The following is a 21,606-nucleotide window of genomic DNA, read 5'->3' on the forward strand; positions in this document are numbered from 1 at the left end:
TTTTTTCTCCCCAGGAATTAGTAGCACTAAGCTGAGGAAATACTACTGTATATTCTGTATCATACCATCAAACCAGAAATGCACGTTTACCTCAGAAAGAAAGTGCTGATCTGTCAAAAAACTTGAGCTTCTGCTCAGCTTAGAAGCACAAGTCCCACTAAAATCAGAGGCTGTGCGAAGGCTTAAAAGGAAGCCATTTCTTCAGCAATTCACTGAATCACAACATAAGGGAACTCTTACGAGCCCCAACTAAACTTGCAGGCTGGGAGAGTTGGGGTTGTTCAGCCTGGAGAAGGGAAGGCTCTGGGAAGACCTTACTGTGGCCCTTCAGTACTTAAAGGGGACCTACAGGAAAGATGGGGACAAACTTTTTAGCAGGGCCTGTTGCAATAGGACAAGGGGTAATGGTTTTAAACTAAAACAGGGTAGATTCAGACGATATAAGGAAGAAATTTTTTATAATGAGGGTGATGAAACTCTGTCACAGGTTGCCCAGAGTGGCGGTAGATGCCCCATCCCTGGAAACATTCAAGGTCAGGTTGGATGGGGCTCTGGGCAACCTGCTCTAGTTGAAGATGTCCCTGCTCATTGCAGGGAGGTTGGACTAGATGACCTTTAAAGGTTCCTTCCAACCCAAACTATTCTGTGATTCTATGATCCTTTACATGGTGATGTAAGTCACCGTGTAAAGATGGTGGGATGGTGAAGGCGAGGGCCAGCAGAAGCAAAGAACTCGTGCATGGTCAGGCTGCATGTCTTTAGCAGCAAGATTTCCACTCCTTCCCGTGTGGCCTGGTCTGCCCTACTTGTCAGTAAATGCCATGTGAGTAAACACGCCTCGAACAGACGCACTAAGCTGTTTCCTCAACCAGAAAGAGCTATCACGGCAATCCCCCCTGCCCCCCAAGTACTACTGCCAGAGGGCTTCTGCAGGCACAACTACGCTGGTGAGAAGAGGGACGAATCACAACCCCATCTAATGTGGCCAGGTTGGCAAAACTTTGTCAGTGTTTAAAATATCACTGAGAAATTCAGTGACTGTGACTCTCCCAAAAGGATACTTAACTACTGCGTATTTTCATCCTGCAGAGTAAAAATGCAAACCATTCGCTGTAACAAAATCCAAAGCCGTTTCTTGGTAGCAGCAGGACCACAGAGCAGAGCTCTATTCCCTTTTCAAAACCCCCGCGCATCAGGATTTGCTGTGATTTTGAACAGATTTTCTTATGCAAAAGTATTTCAGTTGTTACTGATGTGTTATGAATCACAAAAATGCTAAATCTACAGCATAACTTACAGAAGAGATTATTTCATGTGGCTATCTGATAAAGCTGCAGCCACCACAGCAGCTCTATGGTGTGAGCAAATATCTAAGGTAAAATGCTGGGCTTGCTGAAACTAATGGAAAACCTCAACTGTCTAAAGTAAGGCCAAAAAGCCATGTTGAATACTGTCTGCAATAATACGAAGCTTGATAAGGGTCTGTTATTGCTCATTAACTGTTTTAACTTGAGATTAGAAGAATTAGAGGCCTAAAGGTTAGAAAACGCCAGCTGTAGTGGATATTTTATCAGGAGGAAGATAAGAACAGTAAAAAACAAAAGGGACTTGAAATAAAGATAGAAAATGCTAGGCTGAAGGACAAAGAAACTGCCAGAAAAATCAAGGAAGACTTAAATGCACTAATTTTTTACTCTGTCTAAAACTGTTGAAAATCAGTTTGATCAGCCAGTCAAGAAGATTACGCTGGTGTCAGGGCAATGACAGAATTATATAAATGAAGAGAATAGTGACGGCTCTAATCCCTTCTCTGGGTGAAGGAAGGAGTCCTGCAGAAGGCAGGTGTTGCAGGAAAGGCAAGAAGCTTTCAAGCTACTCTTGACCAAGTTGAAGATAAGAAGAGACTACAGCGTAGCTCAAGGGCAAATTTTCAAGCTAGACAAAAAAAAAACCCTAGTGTATCTTGATTTAACATAAGCCTACTGAAATTCATAAACATTAATAATTACAAATTCAATGGTTCAGTAAACTCCATTAGCATTCAATGTAAATTTTCTTCAAAAGCCAGAGCACAGGTCTACCTGGGACTCGTGGAGACTGTCCACTCCCAAGTACACTTGACAGCTGCCATCTCATTTTTGGGCCTTGAGTTCATTCAGTCGTATCTTCTTATGCTGAAAATAATGATAAGATCCTGGGGAAAGGTGAGCACATAGGCTGATGATCAGTATATTGAGCAAGACTTGGGGAAGAAGATGGATACAAACGGGTAACTGTGGGAGCACAAGCCTTTGGGAAGGACAAAGTACTGAAGTCCCTGCCCCTTCAGTTTGCAGGAGCAGCAGGCTCCCAGCACGAGCTGAGCTGTAAAGAAGTGATGATATGAGGATGAAGTGGGATGGGGAGAGATCAGTCACAACCACAGGACGGGGCAGGAGGCAGGATGAAGTTTCTCTTCCTGCTGCATGTTGACCATCCTAATTTGCTCTTTCATTCTCCCTACTGCTGACAGGAGATGCACTCCATCACAACCTGCTTTTGGGTTTCATCCCATCAATTGAGAAATAAATGCCACACAAGGAGAACAGAGGGGAAATAAAGGGTAACTAGAGGCACTGGACGTTAAGGAGTCACTCACATCTGCTGACAGCTATGTTGAGGATCCAGGCGGAATTGCCAGGTGACTTACCAACAAAAGTGCTTCATTTTTTTATTGTCATTTTGTCTACAGAAAATCCCCTTACAGGTTCCAGTGTGTTAAAAGCAATTAGCAAAACCCACTCAAATGAAACAAAGAAGGGTCTCATTAGTCTAGCTTACCCCCTGAGCTGAGCAATGGGAATTCTTGAGGACAGTTCCTATACAGCGCAGTGAATTTTGTGAACAGTAAAAAAGCAAATTGAGAAATCAGAAAAAAAAAAAAGAAAGCACTCTAATACCTAGCGGGAAAAAGGGACGATACAAAATATAAACCTTGCTGAAAGAGTAAAAAGTGGTAAATACCTTCATCCTTTACTCCTTGGCTCCTGCCACTGAAAACAGCTATGGGGGACAGCGATGTCCTGCATGCGTGGGAATCCTAGGGCAGCCTTCGCTTTGGAAGTTACCATCATCATAGCACACATGGGGATTTCCATCTTCCTGGTATCTCTAACTTTGCAGTCTTTCACTGAAAACTGAGCCCAGTGTGAAGTCTTCAATTCAATGACTGAGGGATCAAAACCATATCTCTATTGGACATTCCTAATACCACCAGTTACCTACAAAGTTACAACTATAAGCATGCTGGGTTGTTTTTTTTTCACATGGTCTGATGACAGAAAACATCTGACATTCCAAATCAGCACATTATATTTGTGCTGAAAATAATTACAAGAAAAATCTTCCTGGGCTTTCATTTTGAGGAAATGAACCTTATCGCTACAGTTTAAGTTGCTTTATCCCTCACATTTCTATTGTATAGAGTACACTTGAGTCTCTGGAACTGTTGAAACACAATTTGGAGGCATGAGATCACACATATGCTTGGCTCCTAAACAATAGTCTCAGAGGTATTATTAATAACAAGATACACTGAAATAGTACGAATAGTGCAAAACAAAACAAACAAGATTTTTTTTAATGTCTAAGCAAAACAAATGAAGCATTGGTTCATCTGGTCCCATCTGAATTATCTCTGATTTTTATAGCCTTGGTTAAAAAAATTGGCTGCTCTTCTCCTTTTTTCCAAAACAAGCGAGCAAGCATGCAGTGCAGAGACTCCAGACTCCATCTATACTGCCTACAGCAGCAGGCAGTATAGATACATTGGCCTACCCAAATGTTCTTGGGGTGGAGAGAAAGCACAGACAGCAAGTTGCTTCAAGTCCATACTAACTTGCCATCAAGGCACAATTAAAGATGAGTCTGATGAGCTTGCCTGCACCTTTAAGCAGATATTTATTTGCAACAGCAGTATTCCGTACTTTGAACAGGAGGTAGCCTTGTTTTTTAGTTTTGTATGCCATCTTAGGCTATCTTTCGTCACTTTTAATTAAATCTTTTCAATGTTTAAAAGGACACACGAATCAACTGACGAGACTGAATTCATACCCCTTTCTTAAAGCGAAGACAGAATGGTAAAAACAACCTACAGCATAAGCACTGGACTACTCATCACTCAAAGGAAAAAGTAAAGCAAAGGCAGGACATCTTTCCATGCACAATTTCAAGCACAATTGTGTTCAAGCACAATTTAAGGTAGCTGACGCAGGAGATGCTGCAATGGTCTAGACTATGCAGGAGATAAGACTGGATGGGTCACAACCACTGTGCTTTATTGGACATCTGTTCCTGAGGGCAAAACACAAAGAAGGTATGTCCTACTTCCACAAATGATAATGTGAAGCCAGGCAGCCTGAACTTTCTTTTGAGCCCATCAAATCTCAGCACTGTCTATTTTCGCTTCTTATCACGGCAGAGCCAATAGTAGCAGCATGCACAGTTTTATTTTAAAGTCTTCATAACAACAGGTTTTGGAGGCTCTAAATTTATTATAGCTGATGTGGTTCTATCTGAGGAAGTCCACAGGTTATGAAAAAAATACCTTCTCTCATAATGTGGTAATTTCAAGTAGGATCTAGCAGCATTTTCACTATATAGGATGCAAGAAACTAAACAGCTTACAGAAAAAAAAATATTCTGACTCATTCACATATGCAAGATTTCTTTGAAGCTTAATTATCATTTTTGTATCTTAAAGCAGCAGTGCCAGAAATTCAGCTGTCTGTCCAACCACAAACCAGGCGTTGCGCAAGCAGCTGTTTCCCAAGCCACTGAACACTGACAAACGTGGGGAAATTCTCCTGTCCTGCTGCGAACAATTCTGTGTTGCTCCTTAGAAGCGACAGATAATTTAACCTGGCTTTAAAGGATATTACGTGCAAGCAGCTAGGACACAAACTTCAAATTTCTCTCATTTGGTCCTCAGAAGGAGCCCAGGCTCTGAACCCAGCTTGTTGCGCTTCAGGACCTGGACATGAATCTCCATCAGCCGCATATGCTTTGCTGGCAGCTGTTACTGAAAAGCCCAAACATCTTTTGTGTACTGTCATGCACTGTAAGCTTAATTTCATCATCAGATACACACATCTAGGTCCTACTGCTGTTGAAACAGAACCTTTCAGGCATGTATTTAGGGTTAAAAAGAGCGCGATGTACAAGCCTGCCCTCCCAGTACTTTAATTTTTCCTCTCTGTTTTGCCCAAATATCAATTCTGCAGGTTCATCGTGTTTTCCAATTGGTTCTTGGATGACTCCTGAACTGAGAGACAGTTTCAGTTGTCATACAGCTACACAGCTGCTCCTTTTCCAACAGGAATCGTGCACGGGCATTGCAGTGTGGGCTCTGGCAACGTGCCTCGCCCTCAGCTGTAGGGCTTGGAAATTTGCTATTTAAGCAAAACAGTTATTGTGCTGAAAACTAATCTAGACATCTAAAAATCTTTAAAAAACATCGAAAAAATCCCATCCAACAAAATAGCAGAAGTTTTCAAAAGGAATAAGGAAGAAACACATGGTCCACTGGAAACATTTTATAAATACTAGCACCTACTGAAACAACAGCAAACCTTCCAGAGAGGCTTTTTCTTTCTTAATGAAGTATAAATCTGAGATGAGTAAATATCGCAGATCAATTCCTGAACAACTGAAGGAAAAAATTATACCTTGTCATCAATCGACTGTTTGAGCTATTTTCAGAGAAGCTTCCCAAATGTGACTCCCAAAGCTTCTCATGCTGAAAAACCAGCTGGAGAGAATTAGCACGGCTATGATCTATCACACACCAGAAGCTCTGAAGAGGAGCTATTGTAACCTAAAAAACCATGCCAGCACTGAAGAGGAAAACATGGAGCAGTACTTCCCAGCTAGGGAAGTGATGACCAAACACTATGGCAGCATCCGTTGAGTGGACCAGCAGTGGAAGTCACTCAAATTCTCTCCAAAGAGACATCAGCAACTGTTCTTCCTTCTGTAAGCATCTTGCATTTGTTAACTAGATTAAATGAGAGTATCTGAAAATACTCTGATTTTCCTTGGGGCCCTGCTAGAAAGCTGGAGACCATCCCCCTGAAGCCCTCAGAGACTACAGTATTACACAATAACAAAGGGGCAAATCCACCCTTCTGCTGGCATGCATATAAAGGGAAAGAAAGAGTACAAAAAGACTGAGATACTGACTTCTCAGGAACTTCATCTTAGTCACCAATTCTCCGTCAATTTTGCCTACTGTGCTTTAACAGCAGTAGTTTTTTCTCTTGTTAAGGAACGTACAGGTTCCTTTGGGGTTTGTTTTTGGGTTTTTTTTTTTAAAGTAATTACTGCCAGAGCTAATAATTGCGAAACTTCTGCATTCTCACACAGTATTGAAACCATCATTTGTTTTCTAAATGCTACATCACTGAAAAAGTAATGAAAATGAGGTAATTTTCTATGACCATTTTTTCAATATATCACTCAAAAACTTCACATCTTATTCAATCTTTTTAGGCAAGGCAAGTGACATAAAAATTTGTAATGACCACTCAGGAAAAATCTGGGGATGGGCCTCCTGAGGAGGAAGGAATTGGGGTGAGGAAAGAGCAAGCCAGTAAGTGGTTTGCTGATTTGTTCTGGGGAGCCACAAGAAATCAGAAAGGGAACCACACTTAGCAGCACTGCGCTCTGTCTTAGCCATCAGCAGCAGATTGACTTAGACAAACGAGAACTCCATGGGTGCAGAGCGAGGCTGTCAGCAAGCAACAGGAGTACCTTGTGACAAACAGGCACAGGCTCTCTGACAGGTCCCTGGGATGCCATGGACCAGGAAGGAGATGCTTCTCCAGCTTCCTGCTACGGACGTGAGCCTGGAACGTACAGTGTTGTAATCTGGGTTTTCACTGCAGCGTCAGAAAGGGAGAGCTGTGTGACGGAGAGGACACTCCTCTGACATCCCATTTTAGCTTCATTTTGCTCATCTGTTCTTTCTTCATGTGCCTCCACAGAGCCTGAGCTGGACACCCTGTCAGGACACGGTGCAATACTCTCCCAAATCAACAGGGACGCATCCATTGCATTCAGCTAGACCCTCCTACTGTCAGGCCTGCAGTATGAAGGAGAACATTATTTTTTTTTTAAGAACATTAGAATATTGCTTAGGAAACTACAAGATTAAATCATGAGAAGCACAACCATAGCATTTTTCTGCCGATTTGAATTACGAATAGAAAGTACGAGCAGTTAAGAGGAAACAAGATATGTTCTATACAAGAGCCAAGATTTTTTTTCCTGACATGTGCCAAACAAGGAGAAGAAACAGAAGAATCTGGCACCATTAAAAACAGTTTGTGGAGAAAGGAACTGAATATCTACAGCCAAGCTCCATGTGGTTTGTAAAGAGGAAACTTTTGTTTTATGGGACTCTCAGTCAGCCAAAATTCTCCCAGACGGCGTGCAAATGGATATTAGCCTAAAAACCTACACGCATCTTGTAGAAGGATCAGTAAATGGTGGGGAAAGAAAAGGAACACTACTGAAGTTTTAAATCAGAATTCAAAATCTGCCTCACGGTTGAAAAAGTTAGTTTACCAGACAGCTATAATGTCATCTATGGTAAGTGTGTTGGAAAGGAAAGGCAGCAAGTTAAAGCACAAAACTAGAAGTCAGGAAAACGAGTTCCAATCCTGCCTCCACTACCAAGTAGCTCTATAAAACTTGTATAAAAGAGGAAAAGACTGCCAACTTCAATGTGAGATTTTCCTTAACTTCATATAGTGTATTAACATTGCACTTATGCTGTTTCTGTTAGCTTCTGTATTTCCCCCACTGCCTGGCATTACTATGCACTAAGTTAAATAAGTGACTAGATGGAGTACTGAGAACAGTTATGTTACCATACCAAAACAAGCTCTGCCCAACTTCTTAATCAAAATACTTGACTGAAAAAATCCCAAATGATTTTACATGGGACTGTAATTCTCATAACTGAGCAAAACACTGAAGTGGCTGACATGATCCAACAGCTTAGCCAAATATTGCGGTAAAATGTGGCATTTCTGGCTTAAAACAGTAACTAGAACTTGTACTTCAGCATACAGGAGAAAGGGAACAGGCAGGCAACGCTTCCTCAGAGCATGTTGAGTGGTTATGCCATGCAAGAATTTTTTTCATCTTCTCTGACACCTCTCAGAGTGCCCTGAGAAGCATTCAGCTGCATTATCCATAAATTAAGAGGAGACCACAGTGACCTCCAATTTACAGCGGGGGAACTGGGGTGGAGTCCGCAGGCAAGACTGCAAGCTCAGGAAGCATCCAAGTCCCTGCATCCCCCTAAAGTTACTCCCCACTGGGGGAGTCGGAGGCACAGGTACTTCTGTGGGTCGGGACTCCAGTCTGTCCTGCGGTGGCCTGAAAATATAGCTCTCTAGTTATGTCACCAACGATTAAAACACATCAGGTGGCAAATTTCGCCATCATGCTTAAAGGAGGGGTAGTTAATATCTCCTGTAAGAGGATACCAGATTAAGATTTGCACCTTTGTGTCTTCCTTCACACCAGCCTTTACATGTAATATTTCAGCTAAGATTTGTCAACTAGCGTGCTTTCCTCCTCTAAATATAGCAGTAAGGATGAATCTCATTTTTGAAACAGTCTGTATTTGCTTGGATTTTCCTTATTCATACCTGTAGGACTATCAACTTGGAGGAGGAGCTGAAGGGTTAATCATTCAGTACTTTCTATAAGCCATGTGCATTCATGTACTCTAGATGGATGCTCCATGCTTCATGTTGCACTGGAATAATAAAAAGAGCTGAAAGCAATTCCCTTTAATTCTCGCCCTTTAATTTTATTTCCTCCAAATAATAATGAACAGAAGAAAGCAAAACCAAGCACTTCAAGGGGAAAAAAAAAAAGGCATTTTTCACAAAACACTAGAAGGAAAAAACATTTTAAAGTAAAAACATTGTATTTTAGTGAGAAACTTGAAGCTAGCAGTTCTTATTGCCACTAAAAATGTCTCCACCCCATACACACATACATTTACCAGGATGGCGTCTACTGATGGGTTCTGGATGCTAATCAAGACCAGAACAGGTACAAACTAAAGCTGAACAACCCCCGACAAAGTAGGTCAAGAAAACTGGGAGGGAAGGGAAACTGTTGCTAGGTGGCAGTGTACCTTAAGCAAAGAACACTGTAAATCATAGATTATTGGGAAAGTTCGTTATCTTCTAAAAGAGTTGCCATCTTCAGTGTCATCTTCAAAGCCTTGGTAGGAAGCAGAACCCAAGATGCACATGATACTCAGACTACGTATCAAAAGGATGAGAAGCAGTGTTGAAAAAAAATGAGAAAAAGAAAAACCTGTCTTGAGACACTCTATCATGCAAAACCCACAACTTAATGGCTCTCCAGGTCTATTAGTGCCATAAGAGAACCCAAAAGCCAGTGAACTGAGGCTTGTACATTTTGAGAAGCCTATGGTTTGGCTTACTTTGTTTTATTCGACCTTTGCTAAGCTCTTACCAGAAGAAGCAAGCAGAGAAATAAGCTTCTACCACATCTTGGCACAACAGTGAATAGTTGACAGAAAACCCAAGTGTGGCAGTGAGAAAGGTTTCTAAGGCTACTTAAGAAACAGAACTGTTACTTTTCTGCCTTAAACAGTTTCAGTCTTCAGTCCTAATCTTTTCAGAGTGGAGTAGGAGCGGACAATGACATCTAACAAAAGGAGGTCACGAAAATGCATGTACTCCCTAGGACTCCAACCAAGAGGATGGAGAAAAAGGTCTCTGTACAAGGCCAAGGTAAGAAAGGATAGGGTAGATTTTTCTGGTATCCTTCTATCTGTCCTTCCTGATGTTCCCTCCAACAGAAAACTACCTTAACATATTGCCTAAATTAGCAGAAGTGGTAAAAAAGACAGGCTGATGACATCTTGTGAACTACAATTCGCTTGGTAAGAGAGCTGTTAGCAAGCTCACAGCTTGTCACAGAGAAGGATAAGATGTTCTTGAAGGCAAAGACAAAATCTATATACTTTTCAACATTATCTATCTGGGTTCAAGAGAGCAATTTTTTGGAAAAGTATCTTAGATGAATGCGATTGTATAGATTGGAGGTATTTTAGAGGATAGAATAAAAGACAAAAATGAAAGACACTTTGCTCCAACTCAGCTTTAAATCTGTAACTATGGCCGTAAAGGCCATAGCAAAATTATTTCTGAGAAATTTGTTAAGTAATTCTTCTTATGCTGACTTTAATCTACAATTATACTGTTTAAATTTTTTTTTATACCATGTTCTGACACATTAGAAACTGGTCAGAAATAATACATTGAGTGTATGTGCCCCATCTAACCCAGCCTGGGAATTCCTATACTGCTGTACAGTAAAACCCACTCAGGTTACACGTGCCACATATTGTATCATTCCTCACAGGCAATCTTCACTGTGAAGCCCATTCACAATAACTACAATACCAACCTTACCAACCTATAGAGTTGCAGAGGGAATAATTTTTGAAAACCACTTCATCGGTGTAGCTCACAAAGGACGTGTGTTAAACATTCCAAGCAGACATAAACCTCTCCTGAGTATTTCCAGGCTGCGTCTGTATCTTCTTTATCTGACAAACCTTGGGATGCAAACCTCAGGACTGCAGGATCCAATAGATAAATACGGATGCAACAATCTTTGGCTTTTCCCCACTGTCCCCTTCCCCAAAGCTGGTGGTTTTAATTTGTGGTCAGCCTGAGCCTCTTCCTCTTCCTGGTAATTTGTAGCGTCTGCCCCACAAGGAGGGAGGCAGAGAGCGTCCCAGCCTTGTCCCCACACTGTCGGTTACAATTTGTGATCATTTTCAGTCATGGATACGCAATAAACACTAGCAGCCAAAAATAAGCATCCATTTGAGTAAGAGAAAGTGGAATAGTCCCACACCTATAGGAGGCACTAGGAGCCAACCCCTGTTGATGTCGAGGGCCCTTCCTTGACTTGGGCAGCATTCCTGCTGGAAGATGAGCAGGAGTTGGCTTCACCTGCCGTCTCACCTCCTGCTCCATGAGACCGTGCACAGCTCGTGGAAACACAGTTTGAAAACAAAAAAACCCCATAAAGCTGGGGTTGACTTAGTCATTTTATGAAGACAAAAGAGAGTAATCTCTACAATCTCCAGGCTAGGAAGTGATCATGTTTTGCCACAGCAGAAATACTTTCATGTGGCGGCACAAAGGAAGCTTTCTCTGGAGAAAACACATTCCCCAGCAAACAGCCTAGATAGGCTTTTCTTCATTATCCAGCAAGAGGGAGATGCTTCTGCAAGATGCAGAAGGCAATGAACCTCACTTGACATTGAAGTTTAACTCAAAATAAAATTTTCTGTGATTAAGGAAACTTTTGTTCTACTTCTGTTTCTTCACCATCTGTGATATGAAACCTGGCAAAGACTCCAATTAGTTTCCTTTGTGTTATTACTGCCACCAGCACTCAAATGATAAACATTTATACAAAAGGAAATTCCTCTTCCTTTCCTTGCCGTCTCCAAAGAGTAGATGTAAATACTTTAATAAGAAAACCTGCACTGAAGTCACCCTGAAACCTGCTAACACCAGATTACACCAACCACGCTACAGAAAAAGGTAACAGCAGATTAAGTCAATACATCACCTCTCCTGACAAAATCTTTTCTCCGGTGATGAGTACCCAGCCTGAGAGGAAACGAAGCAGAAGCACCTCACACCAAGTACGGTGAAATCCTGCAACAACTGTTTGAGGAACATCAGGGACGGATTGGGGGAATTTTCTTCTCTGGGACATGCAAACCCTCGTTACAGTCCTGGATGTGTAATTCTCAGAGCCACGTAGGTGGTTGTGCTTCGCCTCAGCAGGACAGAGGCGTCATCCAGCAAAACAAACTTACTGAACTCTGAGGAGCAAGTTAGCACTTAGTGGTGTATATTTATGTACTTAAACTCTTCATTTATGTATACACACATTTGACTACTGTTGCTATCCTGGATGGAACCCACACATAGTTGCGGTTAAGATGTTAAATTTGATTATTCTGGTAAAGTTTGTTTTGGTACCTTAAACACAAAAATCACCTGATACAGAGTTTGCAAACTGGTACAAGCATCCACCAACATTAAGGCAACATATTCATTTCTATAAAAACACGTGCATAGGTGAAGTAGCAACATTTTTTCTAGCGTAGGCAAGCTGTACAAAACCAGAATTGTTCGTGTTTCTGTCCAAATGGGTACGATCCATGACCAGGAGTACAACCTTGACTTTGGCATTTATTCATGCAGTAATTTGCCAAAAGACCCTATGTCAACAGGTTTCCAAATGGTTTTTGTGGATTCCTGGAGGAGGGTAGCCCCGCCTGCTGCTGGGTTTGTTAGATTCAAACAGAAGAAAGGGAAAGAAGAAATCTGACACGTGGAGGACGCATGGGGATGGATAAACAGATAAGGGTCAGATAAGGGAGGGGAGCTCACAAACTTGCACCAAATCTGAGAAGCATGAAATGAAGCGTTATCCCCATTTTTTAATCCACTGCACCCTTAGCATGGCTTTTCTTCGTGCAGATCAGAAATGGCTGCTGAAGGCAGACAGGCTGCTTCCAGACATCTCTCAAAACCACGCACCATTTTTTTTTTCTTCCTTTATGCTAAAAAACTCAAATAATAATTGCACATTTTACTGGAGCGGGATAACACTTCTACACCAGCAACTTCTACCAAGGACTGCACTATACAGAGGTCAATGGGATTTTCCACTTTTTATTTCCATTTGCTTGCATACTGGTGCTTTGTACACTTTGGGAAGTAGCACAGGATTTAAAGAATTGGTTTATTAACTGAAGAGCAGTTTGGTTTTTTTCGGCCACGACAACATGCCTTCTTGCTGAGGCCTCCTGTATGATATCATTCTGTTGTGGCACAAATGTCCATATAGACTCTAAAGAGCTGACTTTAAAAGGTCTACAGGCACGAGGGTTATGAAAATAACTCAGAATGGGTTCTTTGATCCTTTTTGCCTGCTACTCACATCTGGCTGAAAACTTTACAGCAACAGTTTTGCCTGTTTCAGTATTCAAAAATTCATCCCATTACAATTCTGCTAGAATTTCTCCTAATCACAGTCACAATTTTACAATATGGCTGAGCCAGTACAACAGCTTCTAGCCCTAAAATGACACACAATCCCATTTGGCCTGACCATGTCCTCACTGCTCCTCTCTTGTTTTCTGTGCTGACCTCCTTTAGAGACCTAAAGTTGCAGGAAATTAAACCTACCAAAAAAAGCAAATAGTTTTTTGCTGGTTTAACTCCCAGAACCAGCTCACAGGGGGTCAGATAAGCAACAGGGAGGAGGAGGAGGAGTGACCAGTCCAGTAGCAGCTGTCCATTCCATAAGATCAGCTGAAACATGAAGCCACATCCTAAACTACTCTGTCAAGTAGTTGGTTTTATGGGATGACCCCACTCAAACACTGGGATGGATGTCTTCCACTTAAGGGACGGATTGGGCTCTCTATCTCAAATCATACTAATAATGGTTCCAAAACAAACAACATGGAAATGATCCATCTCTGTTTACAGTCAGTGACCAGATGCCTTCTGGGATCAAAAACAAGAATTTTTACTGTTTTTCCTCTGTTATTTGATTCACTCTATATATATGGTCCCAAAGTTAGGGTTATTGGTCTAAGAACCAGCGGACTGACTTTCTGACTCTTTTCCAAAGGCTAGTACTGCAATTTCTTTTTTGCATTTGTATGCCTACACCTTCCAAAAATAACTTTTAATGATTAGGAAAAGTAACTGTTTATGATTTAGAATTAAATTTACTATTTTCTATGCATTTCATTATGCAATTACAAAAAAAAAATAAGCAAGCACATCAGTGAATACTGCTCCCTCCCCTTCTTCACTCCTCCTCCACCAAGCCTTCACACGCATTTATCCATCAGCTGCGGAACAGACACTGAAGAGCATCAAGTAGCGGCAACACAAGCAAAAAATACCCGGGAAAAGGTTAGCATATAAAGAAATGGATATTGCTCAGAAACAGAAAGTGTAGTTCCAGAGCGCGTTTCTTTCCCCCCGCAAAAACTGCAACTTTGTGTCCCAACTTATGCGTGAACCTTCTGTGAAGCTTTAAATCCTGGAGTTGAAAGAAACTAAAGGCAACACCGTGCGAGAACAAAAGTCACCGAAATGCCCATGACCCGAGCTGTAAGGGCTCTGCCAACACCCCTGTCAGGCACCCGCCACCCAGAGAAGGGGCGGCGGAGGGCCCGTGTCGCAACCCAGCCTTTGTCCACCTTCCCTCGGCAGCGCACCCCGCGCTCCCCGGGAAGGCTGCCAAGCGCCGCACAGGGTCCCTTCCTTACGTACAAGCAACGCTCCGGTTTTGAAGCAAACCTAAAGGGTCACTTCTTCCCACACGCCGAACAGCCAGGGGCCAGGCCAGCTGCTCCGCGCACCCCTTCTTTCGGAGCACGGACTCCCGCACACCCACGGAAAGCGAGACCAGCATCCCCGGCTGCCCACCCCGGGTGCGGGCCACCACCCGGAGCCCCGCCGACCCGCGGCCGCCCTGGGGGCCCCCCGCCCGGCCCCAACCGCCGCGGGGGGTCGCGGGCCGCCATCCCCCAGGGCCCCGCCGCCCCCCGGCCCGGCGGGCGCTGATAGGGCTTCCCGGCGCGGAGGGGCGGGCGGAGGGAAGAGCGGCCCAATGCGCGGCTCCCGCCTCGTCAGCCCCGCTCCCCCGGTGCCGCCGTGAAGGAATGCGGCGGCCGCCCCCCGCCCCGCCGCCCCCGGTACCTTTTCCTCCTGCAGAGCAGACAAACGGCCCAGAGGAGCAGGGCGGCGGCGGCCGCCCCGCCGTAGGTGCCGAGCTGCAGCGCCTCGGGGCCCATGCCGGCAGAGCCCGCCTCGGCGGCCGCTGGTGCCTCCGCCGCCGCTGGGGGGGAAAGTTTCGCCCGTCCTCCCGCTCCCCGCAGGAGAGTCGCCCGCCCGGCCGGCCAGCCCTCCCCGCCCACCCCGAGCCCAAGGGGGCTGGGTTTGGCTGCTCGGAGCCGGACTTGGCGAGCGGGGCCCGGTGCGACCCGGCCGGCTCCTCCCCGGGGAGCTCTCGGTGAGGGGAGGGTCGCGCCCGCCCGCCCCCGCGGCCTCCCGGCGGCGGAGGGGAAGCCCCGGAAAGGCTGCCACGCGGCGGGAAGGTCCCGGGACGGGGAGCGGGGTCCCGGGGTCATCCCCCAGCGCCAGAAAGCGGCCCCCGGCCGCCCATCGCTTTCAGCCCTCCGGGAGGGGGGCTCGGTGTCCCCCGCGGACCTGGCCTCGGGTGGCGGAGGGGCGGTGGCCTGTCCCCAGTGTGAACGGTGCTAGGCTTGGGCAGGCTCTGGCAGCCTTTTGACTTCCGCTTGGTTTTGGTACGAACACCCGGTGTGTGTCCCCCGCTTAAAAAGCAAGACAACACCCCTTCCATCCCCCCAGCTTCATAAAACTTCAGCTGAGGTAGGATAAATGAGATAGGAATAGCGAAGGTTGGCTCTTGACATTGTGCCAGGCGAGGAGAAGCCAGGTCCAGTACTCCAACTGTGTTGTCCCAGCCCCTCTGGGTTGTTACAAAGAAAGGCAAGACAGGAGGAGGTGAGAAACCAAAAGCAGAGGCCATGGAGAGATGCCCGGCTTGAGGAAGCTGGTTGGGGTGGAGTGGGCAGAAGTCCAAGGGGTTTGATAGCGGGTGGCAGGGCAGGGGGCTAACAACATACCAGGGCAGGAGCAGCATTACCTTATCGCTCCGCTGCCGTTTGGTACAAGGTACACCCAGAAACATTGCTGCTGTGATGTAAGATACCGTTCAAGGCAAATTCATGCTGAAGGATGGAGCAAGGTGCTTCAGTTTCTGGAATCGTGGTTTGATTGAACACTGACAGACAGAAGTTCACATACCTTAACTCACTGCCGGCTGCATGCAGTATTATGAATTGTGTGTTTCACAATATTTGGTTGTTTATATATTCCTTTCATCTTGGAAACAAGTTGTACAACGCTCAGTTTTCTGAATTGTCCTGTTTTAAGTTTTCTCTGAACTGTAGAGAATTAGCAGATAGAAACGCCGGTTGGCTAAAAACCTTCCTGGCTTTAGCAGATCTCATCATTTTTAGAGGCCTGACTCACATCTGAGGGTTTGAGGTCTGCAGCGTTGTGTTGTCTTCTTCCTCAAACATTCCTGTTGATTTCAGTGAAATACCCACAAATGCCATTGTATTAATCAGAGGAAATCTCATTAGCATGTCTCACATTAAAGTGTCTCAGAATCTGGTCACTACTGCTTAAAACAATCAGCTGTCCCTCTTGAGATCAAAAGATCAGACACCCTTATTGTGCAACACGATGCACAGGAGGGAAAGCATAAGAGAAACTAATGTTTTACTCATAGCTCTGTAGGGCTTTTCGCAGGGAACTGTATTTGAAATCCCCATCTTGGGAATCCCAAGGGGTTTCTTAGCTACTGGTCCTGTTAATTCTTGGAAAAGGAGTAATTTAGGACCAAAAAGCACTGTAAGACATTACACCGGGTAAAATATTACTCATTTTACAAGTGGCCTCTGCTGTGAAAATGTTAGTGTTTCACTTCAGGATAGTGAGAAATAACTGTTCACATACAATTAAATTGCTACAGCAGCTAGAGTAAGTCTTCACCCAGATTCAAAGCATCAAAACATCAAGAAGATCACTGTAGTTCTGGCAGAGGGTGTGAAGAGGGTTACGACAACATTTTTAAGTTTGTGTTTTTCCTATTTGCTTAAAGTTACTGTCTTGGATCAATTGCAGACGAAAAAAAACACACCACACCACACACCAAAAAGCACCACACCACGAGCAAGACTGTGTTATTTTAAAATACAGGGAACACAGCCTGAAAGGTTCTCAGTACCCCGAGTGCTGCGTACTCTTCTGTGTCAACCCTTTAAAAAGCCCAAGAAGATGGATTAATTTCTCCTCAACTATTGAAGGAATTTCAAAGACTTAGAAGCCCGAACCTGTTGAAGTTTGGCGTTTTACACATAGTATGAAATACCTCGATGCCAATCCAGCTGGATGGTATTTGCACATAACATACACAGTTAAGATTATAATAGATGCGTCTGCACATATTGGCATCTCAGCTAACTGGGGAAGGAAGGTGAGGCTGAACAGTCCCCTTTAATGCAGCTGTATCAGAAAAGAGGGAATTTATTTCATTTTCGAGAGGTCCAAGCCTAATCTCATAATGATATGGTCCCATGGATAAAAATTACTCTCTTAAGAATTGGAGGGATTTTCAGTTTCAAGCTGTCAGGAGATCTTTACAGAGTTCTCGCTACAGTATGGTCATAAAAGAGGAGAGAAGAATGCACCTGATGTTTGGAAAAGGCTAACATTACTCTCCAGCTGGACATAACTGTGTCCCGTTGTTATCCTTACTGGCGGGGTGTAATTGCTGTTTTTCCACGACAGTAGTATTGGCTCCTTGGCAAATTTCTTCAAGTGCAGTTCGTATGCTTGGAAAGCTGCTAGAAACAACTGCAGGCTGGATAGCGGTGGAGGCACAGATATATATATATATATATACTGGGTCGGGGGGAAGGGACGGAGGATTCATAAGATAAGCTAGGAGGGCCTTTCAGTTGGAAGACACCAAAGATTTCAGAGAGGTTCCTAATACCGCAGTAGTAAGCCTAGATAGATAGATAGATAGATGCTCAGCTACATTTCTCCTGTTTAAATTGTGAACATTCTGTACATATGCTACAGTTCAAAATGCATACTGTGTGTATGTTTCATACTGCCAATGTTGTAAGATGATATAGATCATATTTTTTTGTCTTATGAAAATGCAGAAGACTCAAAATAAACTTCGAACAGTATATACTGCAATCTGTACTGTATGTTACACATCACCGTGTGATTTTGCTATATGCAGCACATGGACAAATGCCTGTTCTACTGGGTAGTTTTCATGTGCACAAGGATTTAAACTCACAGGCTTAGACAAGAGCAGATTCTCCATCACTGAAACACCAGTGAGATACGTGTTATAAGCGACGGCAGGAACAAGGCTTATTTTTCCACTCACCCAGCGCTACTTGTTCTAAGGCTATTTTCAACAGCTCATAGCTTTATTCTGCTGTAACCATTGCAGTTGCAATACTGCAAGTCCATTCTTGCCTGCAGTTTAAATGCGCACGAAGTATTTAAACCAAAACAATCTATGTATTTCTGTGAACAATGCTAAGGAAAAATACCCATGGAAACATTTTTAGTGATTTTGAGAAACAGCAGTGGCATCAGACTTTGAAGCGGGGTCAACAAATTAACCTCTGTGTCAAAGATAATCTGTTCAAATTTATTTAGGTTATAAGCCCCACAAGAAGAGAGGTTTTGTATACTCTTGTGACCCGCTGGACCTTTGGAGCTTAGTTCCATGAAGATGCCACTGGAACTGGGTCTGCTTCCAGCTCTTAGCTCAGCAGCTGTTTTCTCTGAAAGTGAAGCTCTGAGCTAATAGAGATCAGGCTGAATTCAGGGCAACGAAACTAAAAGCCTTTTTGTTCACTGCTCTCCGTTTCCCTTCCTGCTGGAATACAGGCAAAGGGAAGTGCAGTGATTTAAGTGTAGGACGAAAAGGCTACAGACCTCTCAAATCTCACTCGCTAGATTAATACATACTAGACTAAAACATTTGATTCTCACTTTGCGTTCTCTCCTTCGAAAACAGATCAATCTGCGTTTAATGCTTTTGTAACACCGCGCTGCAGCGTCTCTCCCGTGACCCCCTGTGTCAATCACAGCCGATCAGCCTGAGCTCTAAACAAGACCCCACTCTGAGAGGGGCGAGAAATCCCACTTATCTGCCCCTGCACTTCAAATTTCGTAGTCCCACTTGCCACAGTCGTCTGGACTGACATGCGAAACACATACCTGTTATGTGCACTCACACATGGTCTCACATCATGTCAGGGAAAAAAAGAAGTTGAGGGGTCTATGGGGGCTTGGGTGGTGGGGTTGGCTGGTAGAGATGGGGAACTGAATAGGCAAAGAGAACATGAATGGGAGCCAGAGATGGAAATAGAAAAGAGGATTAGGAACAGATGAGTGGAAATGGGATGAATGAACAAGATGAAATCTGGCAACCAAAGGAAAGGAGAGAGGAAGAGGAGAGTAAGAATAGGAAAGATTTTGAGGAGGAGTGTGGCACAACTGACATCGCCTCAGTGTAGAGATTAAGATGTAGAATTGTGATATGACTCAAAGGTGAAATCCACAGAGAGAGGTAGAACTGGAAATGAGTGGGAATGACAGCATGGGAGAGGAGAAACCAAGAGGTCTGAGGTCAGAACCACTGAGATGACTCCTACAGTTGGATCTCCCTGGGAAAGAAGAAAGGAATGTGGGTCAAAAATTGACACTGGGAAAGCATAAAAGTGATGGGCAAGAGGATGAAGAGAAGGGATCAACAGAAGAGGCTACATCTTCCTGGTTGCAATTTTACTTTGACTAGGATGGTACAACTGCAAACAGCCTCAAAAAGACATGGTCACGTTTTTCCTTACTGCCATTTGTGCCGCAAGTTATGCAATCCTGTAATTTCTCTTCTGTTCTATCTAACAATCATGTGGTCACAGTGAGAACTGGTTACTTCCTAATCTGTCAGAAAACTCACTCACCGAAGGAGAAGAAGGAACAACATACCATTGCAGAAGAGCCATTGATTCAATTCATCCTGAAGCCATACTGTCATTAAGCTTGAGCAAGGAAATGGGCTGGCAGTCTAAGATGGACTATGGGAAAATGAGACATCTTATTCTGGGAGTTAAATGAAAGGGAGCTGTGCCACAGCGTGAAGGTTTTTGGCCCTGGTAATGCTCAGAGAAATGCTAGTATGATGCTGCGTGGGAGAATTTTCACTCTGAATTTTTAATGAGAAAATTTTGATATATACACATATCTATAAGGAAGTAATTTAGGAATGAGCTTTACAGATAAATCTAGATTATGTAGACAAAGAGGGTGGAGAGTTCCTGCTTCTTTCCTTGTAGCTGGAAACTTGATGAGGCAAGGAGGGGACTGCAAGAGCAGCGGCTGTCCTGGCTAAATTAACTAAAGACTCTGCTTGAGAGTTATATTCCATTCCTTTCTGTGGTAAGTCGTAAACCATCATACTGCTCCTAGGCTAATTATCTGATAGTCCCTCATTTTCTAGAGGCTCAGCTTGAGAGCTTGGGTCTGATTTGCCAAAGTGCTGAGCCCATCAAGAGATATATATCTATAGATACCTAGATGTAGAAAACAGTGGTGTATTCAGGACTTGCCCTTTCAACACGTAAAGCACTCTCATCATGAGAAAAACCCAGCATTTAGCTTCCCTATTGATGAGTATCCATGAAAACATTAATGCTGCTGTACTGCAGACAAAATTTACAATATAGTAAGGTACTCAGCTGTATGCCCTGAGTAACATCACAAAATTTTGAAGCGTGCTGTATTCTCTGCACAGCAATATATAGACAGAATTTGGCAAAGTTCTGATGAAAAATAAATGGAACTACATCATGCTTACCTTCATTAAAGGCCTACAATTCTGGGATTTCCTAACTTTCTAATAGCTGACTTTGTAGTCTGCAAAATGTACTTTTTACTTTTCATTGCTATAATTCATTTTTATTTGCCTGAGGAACAGTGCAGTCTTTGCTAGCAACAAATATTTAGGGCAACTAAAGAGTGTTTGTACTACTATAAAAACAAACATCATATATTAAGTCATTAACTGGGAGGTGTACGTATATAAACAACATCTGGACAGTTTTCATTCTCTGGAGTATTGAACATTGCTATAGCACGAATTGGAAGAGAGTCGAGGAAGAGAGGGAGGAGAGAAAAGGAGAACAGAGGAGAGGATGAGAAGGGAACATAAAAAATTCAGCTTTTACAGTCGTGTCCATTATAAGGATGAATCAGCAATAGGGTAAAATGTCCTGATTTGCAAACAGAAGCAGTTCAAGATAAAGTCTTAAAAGTACACAGTTACCCAAGTGAAAAGAATGAATGATTGAAGATTGCAGATGAAAAATCCTAAAACTGTTAGCAAGTGCATTATTGCTGGACTGTAATGTAAGAATATCATATGAGCCAAATAGTTGTACAATAGAAGCAATAGAAAGGGAGACAGTAAAATCCAAACAGGTTTGTCATCAAGGATGATAACACTACTGGCTTCAATGCAACTGGGAGTCCACCCACAGACATTTCTGAAACCACACATAGGGAAATGCAGGAAATAGATGATTACAAACCAAAGAAAATCATTGGCTGGGGTATCGTCCTAAAACAATTAAGCATTTATGTCAGGAATGCTAACTGTTGCAAAACAGGACAAATACATGTAGCAGATACATTTAAAAAATAGAAAATGTTTAAAAAGGAGACTAGACCTCCTAAACTGAAATGAAATCAGTAATACACTCAACAACTTGTGAGCTCTCTTGGCAAGAGCAGACAAGGTGGAGCAGTGCTGAATAGAGCAAAGTGC

At 43.4% G+C, this 21,606-nt stretch overlaps 1 protein-coding gene across 3 annotated transcripts in view; it reads right to left on the reverse strand.

Annotated features, from left to right (window-relative positions):
* CYP7B1 (cytochrome P450 family 7 subfamily B member 1) overlaps positions 1–15,132 on the reverse strand; it is a 130,751-nt gene extending 115,619 nt beyond the window's left edge. The window contains exon 1 of one of the 3 annotated variants that reach the window (XM_074577137.1): positions 14,853–15,125. In XM_074577137.1, the coding sequence (XP_074433238.1) occupies positions 14,853–14,947 (95 nt within the window). In that variant the 5' untranslated portion in view covers positions 14,948–15,125. Of the gene's footprint in view, positions 1–14,423; positions 14,544–14,852 lie in introns of those variants that run through there. The other 2 variants (XM_074577136.1, XM_074577138.1) reach the window with 2 other exon arrangements.
* Between the last annotated feature and the right edge of the window lie 6,474 nt (positions 15,133–21,606).

The sequence above is a fragment of the Larus michahellis genome, chromosome 2, assembly GCF_964199755.1.
Source record: "Larus michahellis chromosome 2, bLarMic1.1, whole genome shotgun sequence".
NCBI lineage: Eukaryota > Metazoa > Chordata > Aves > Charadriiformes > Laridae > Larus > Larus michahellis.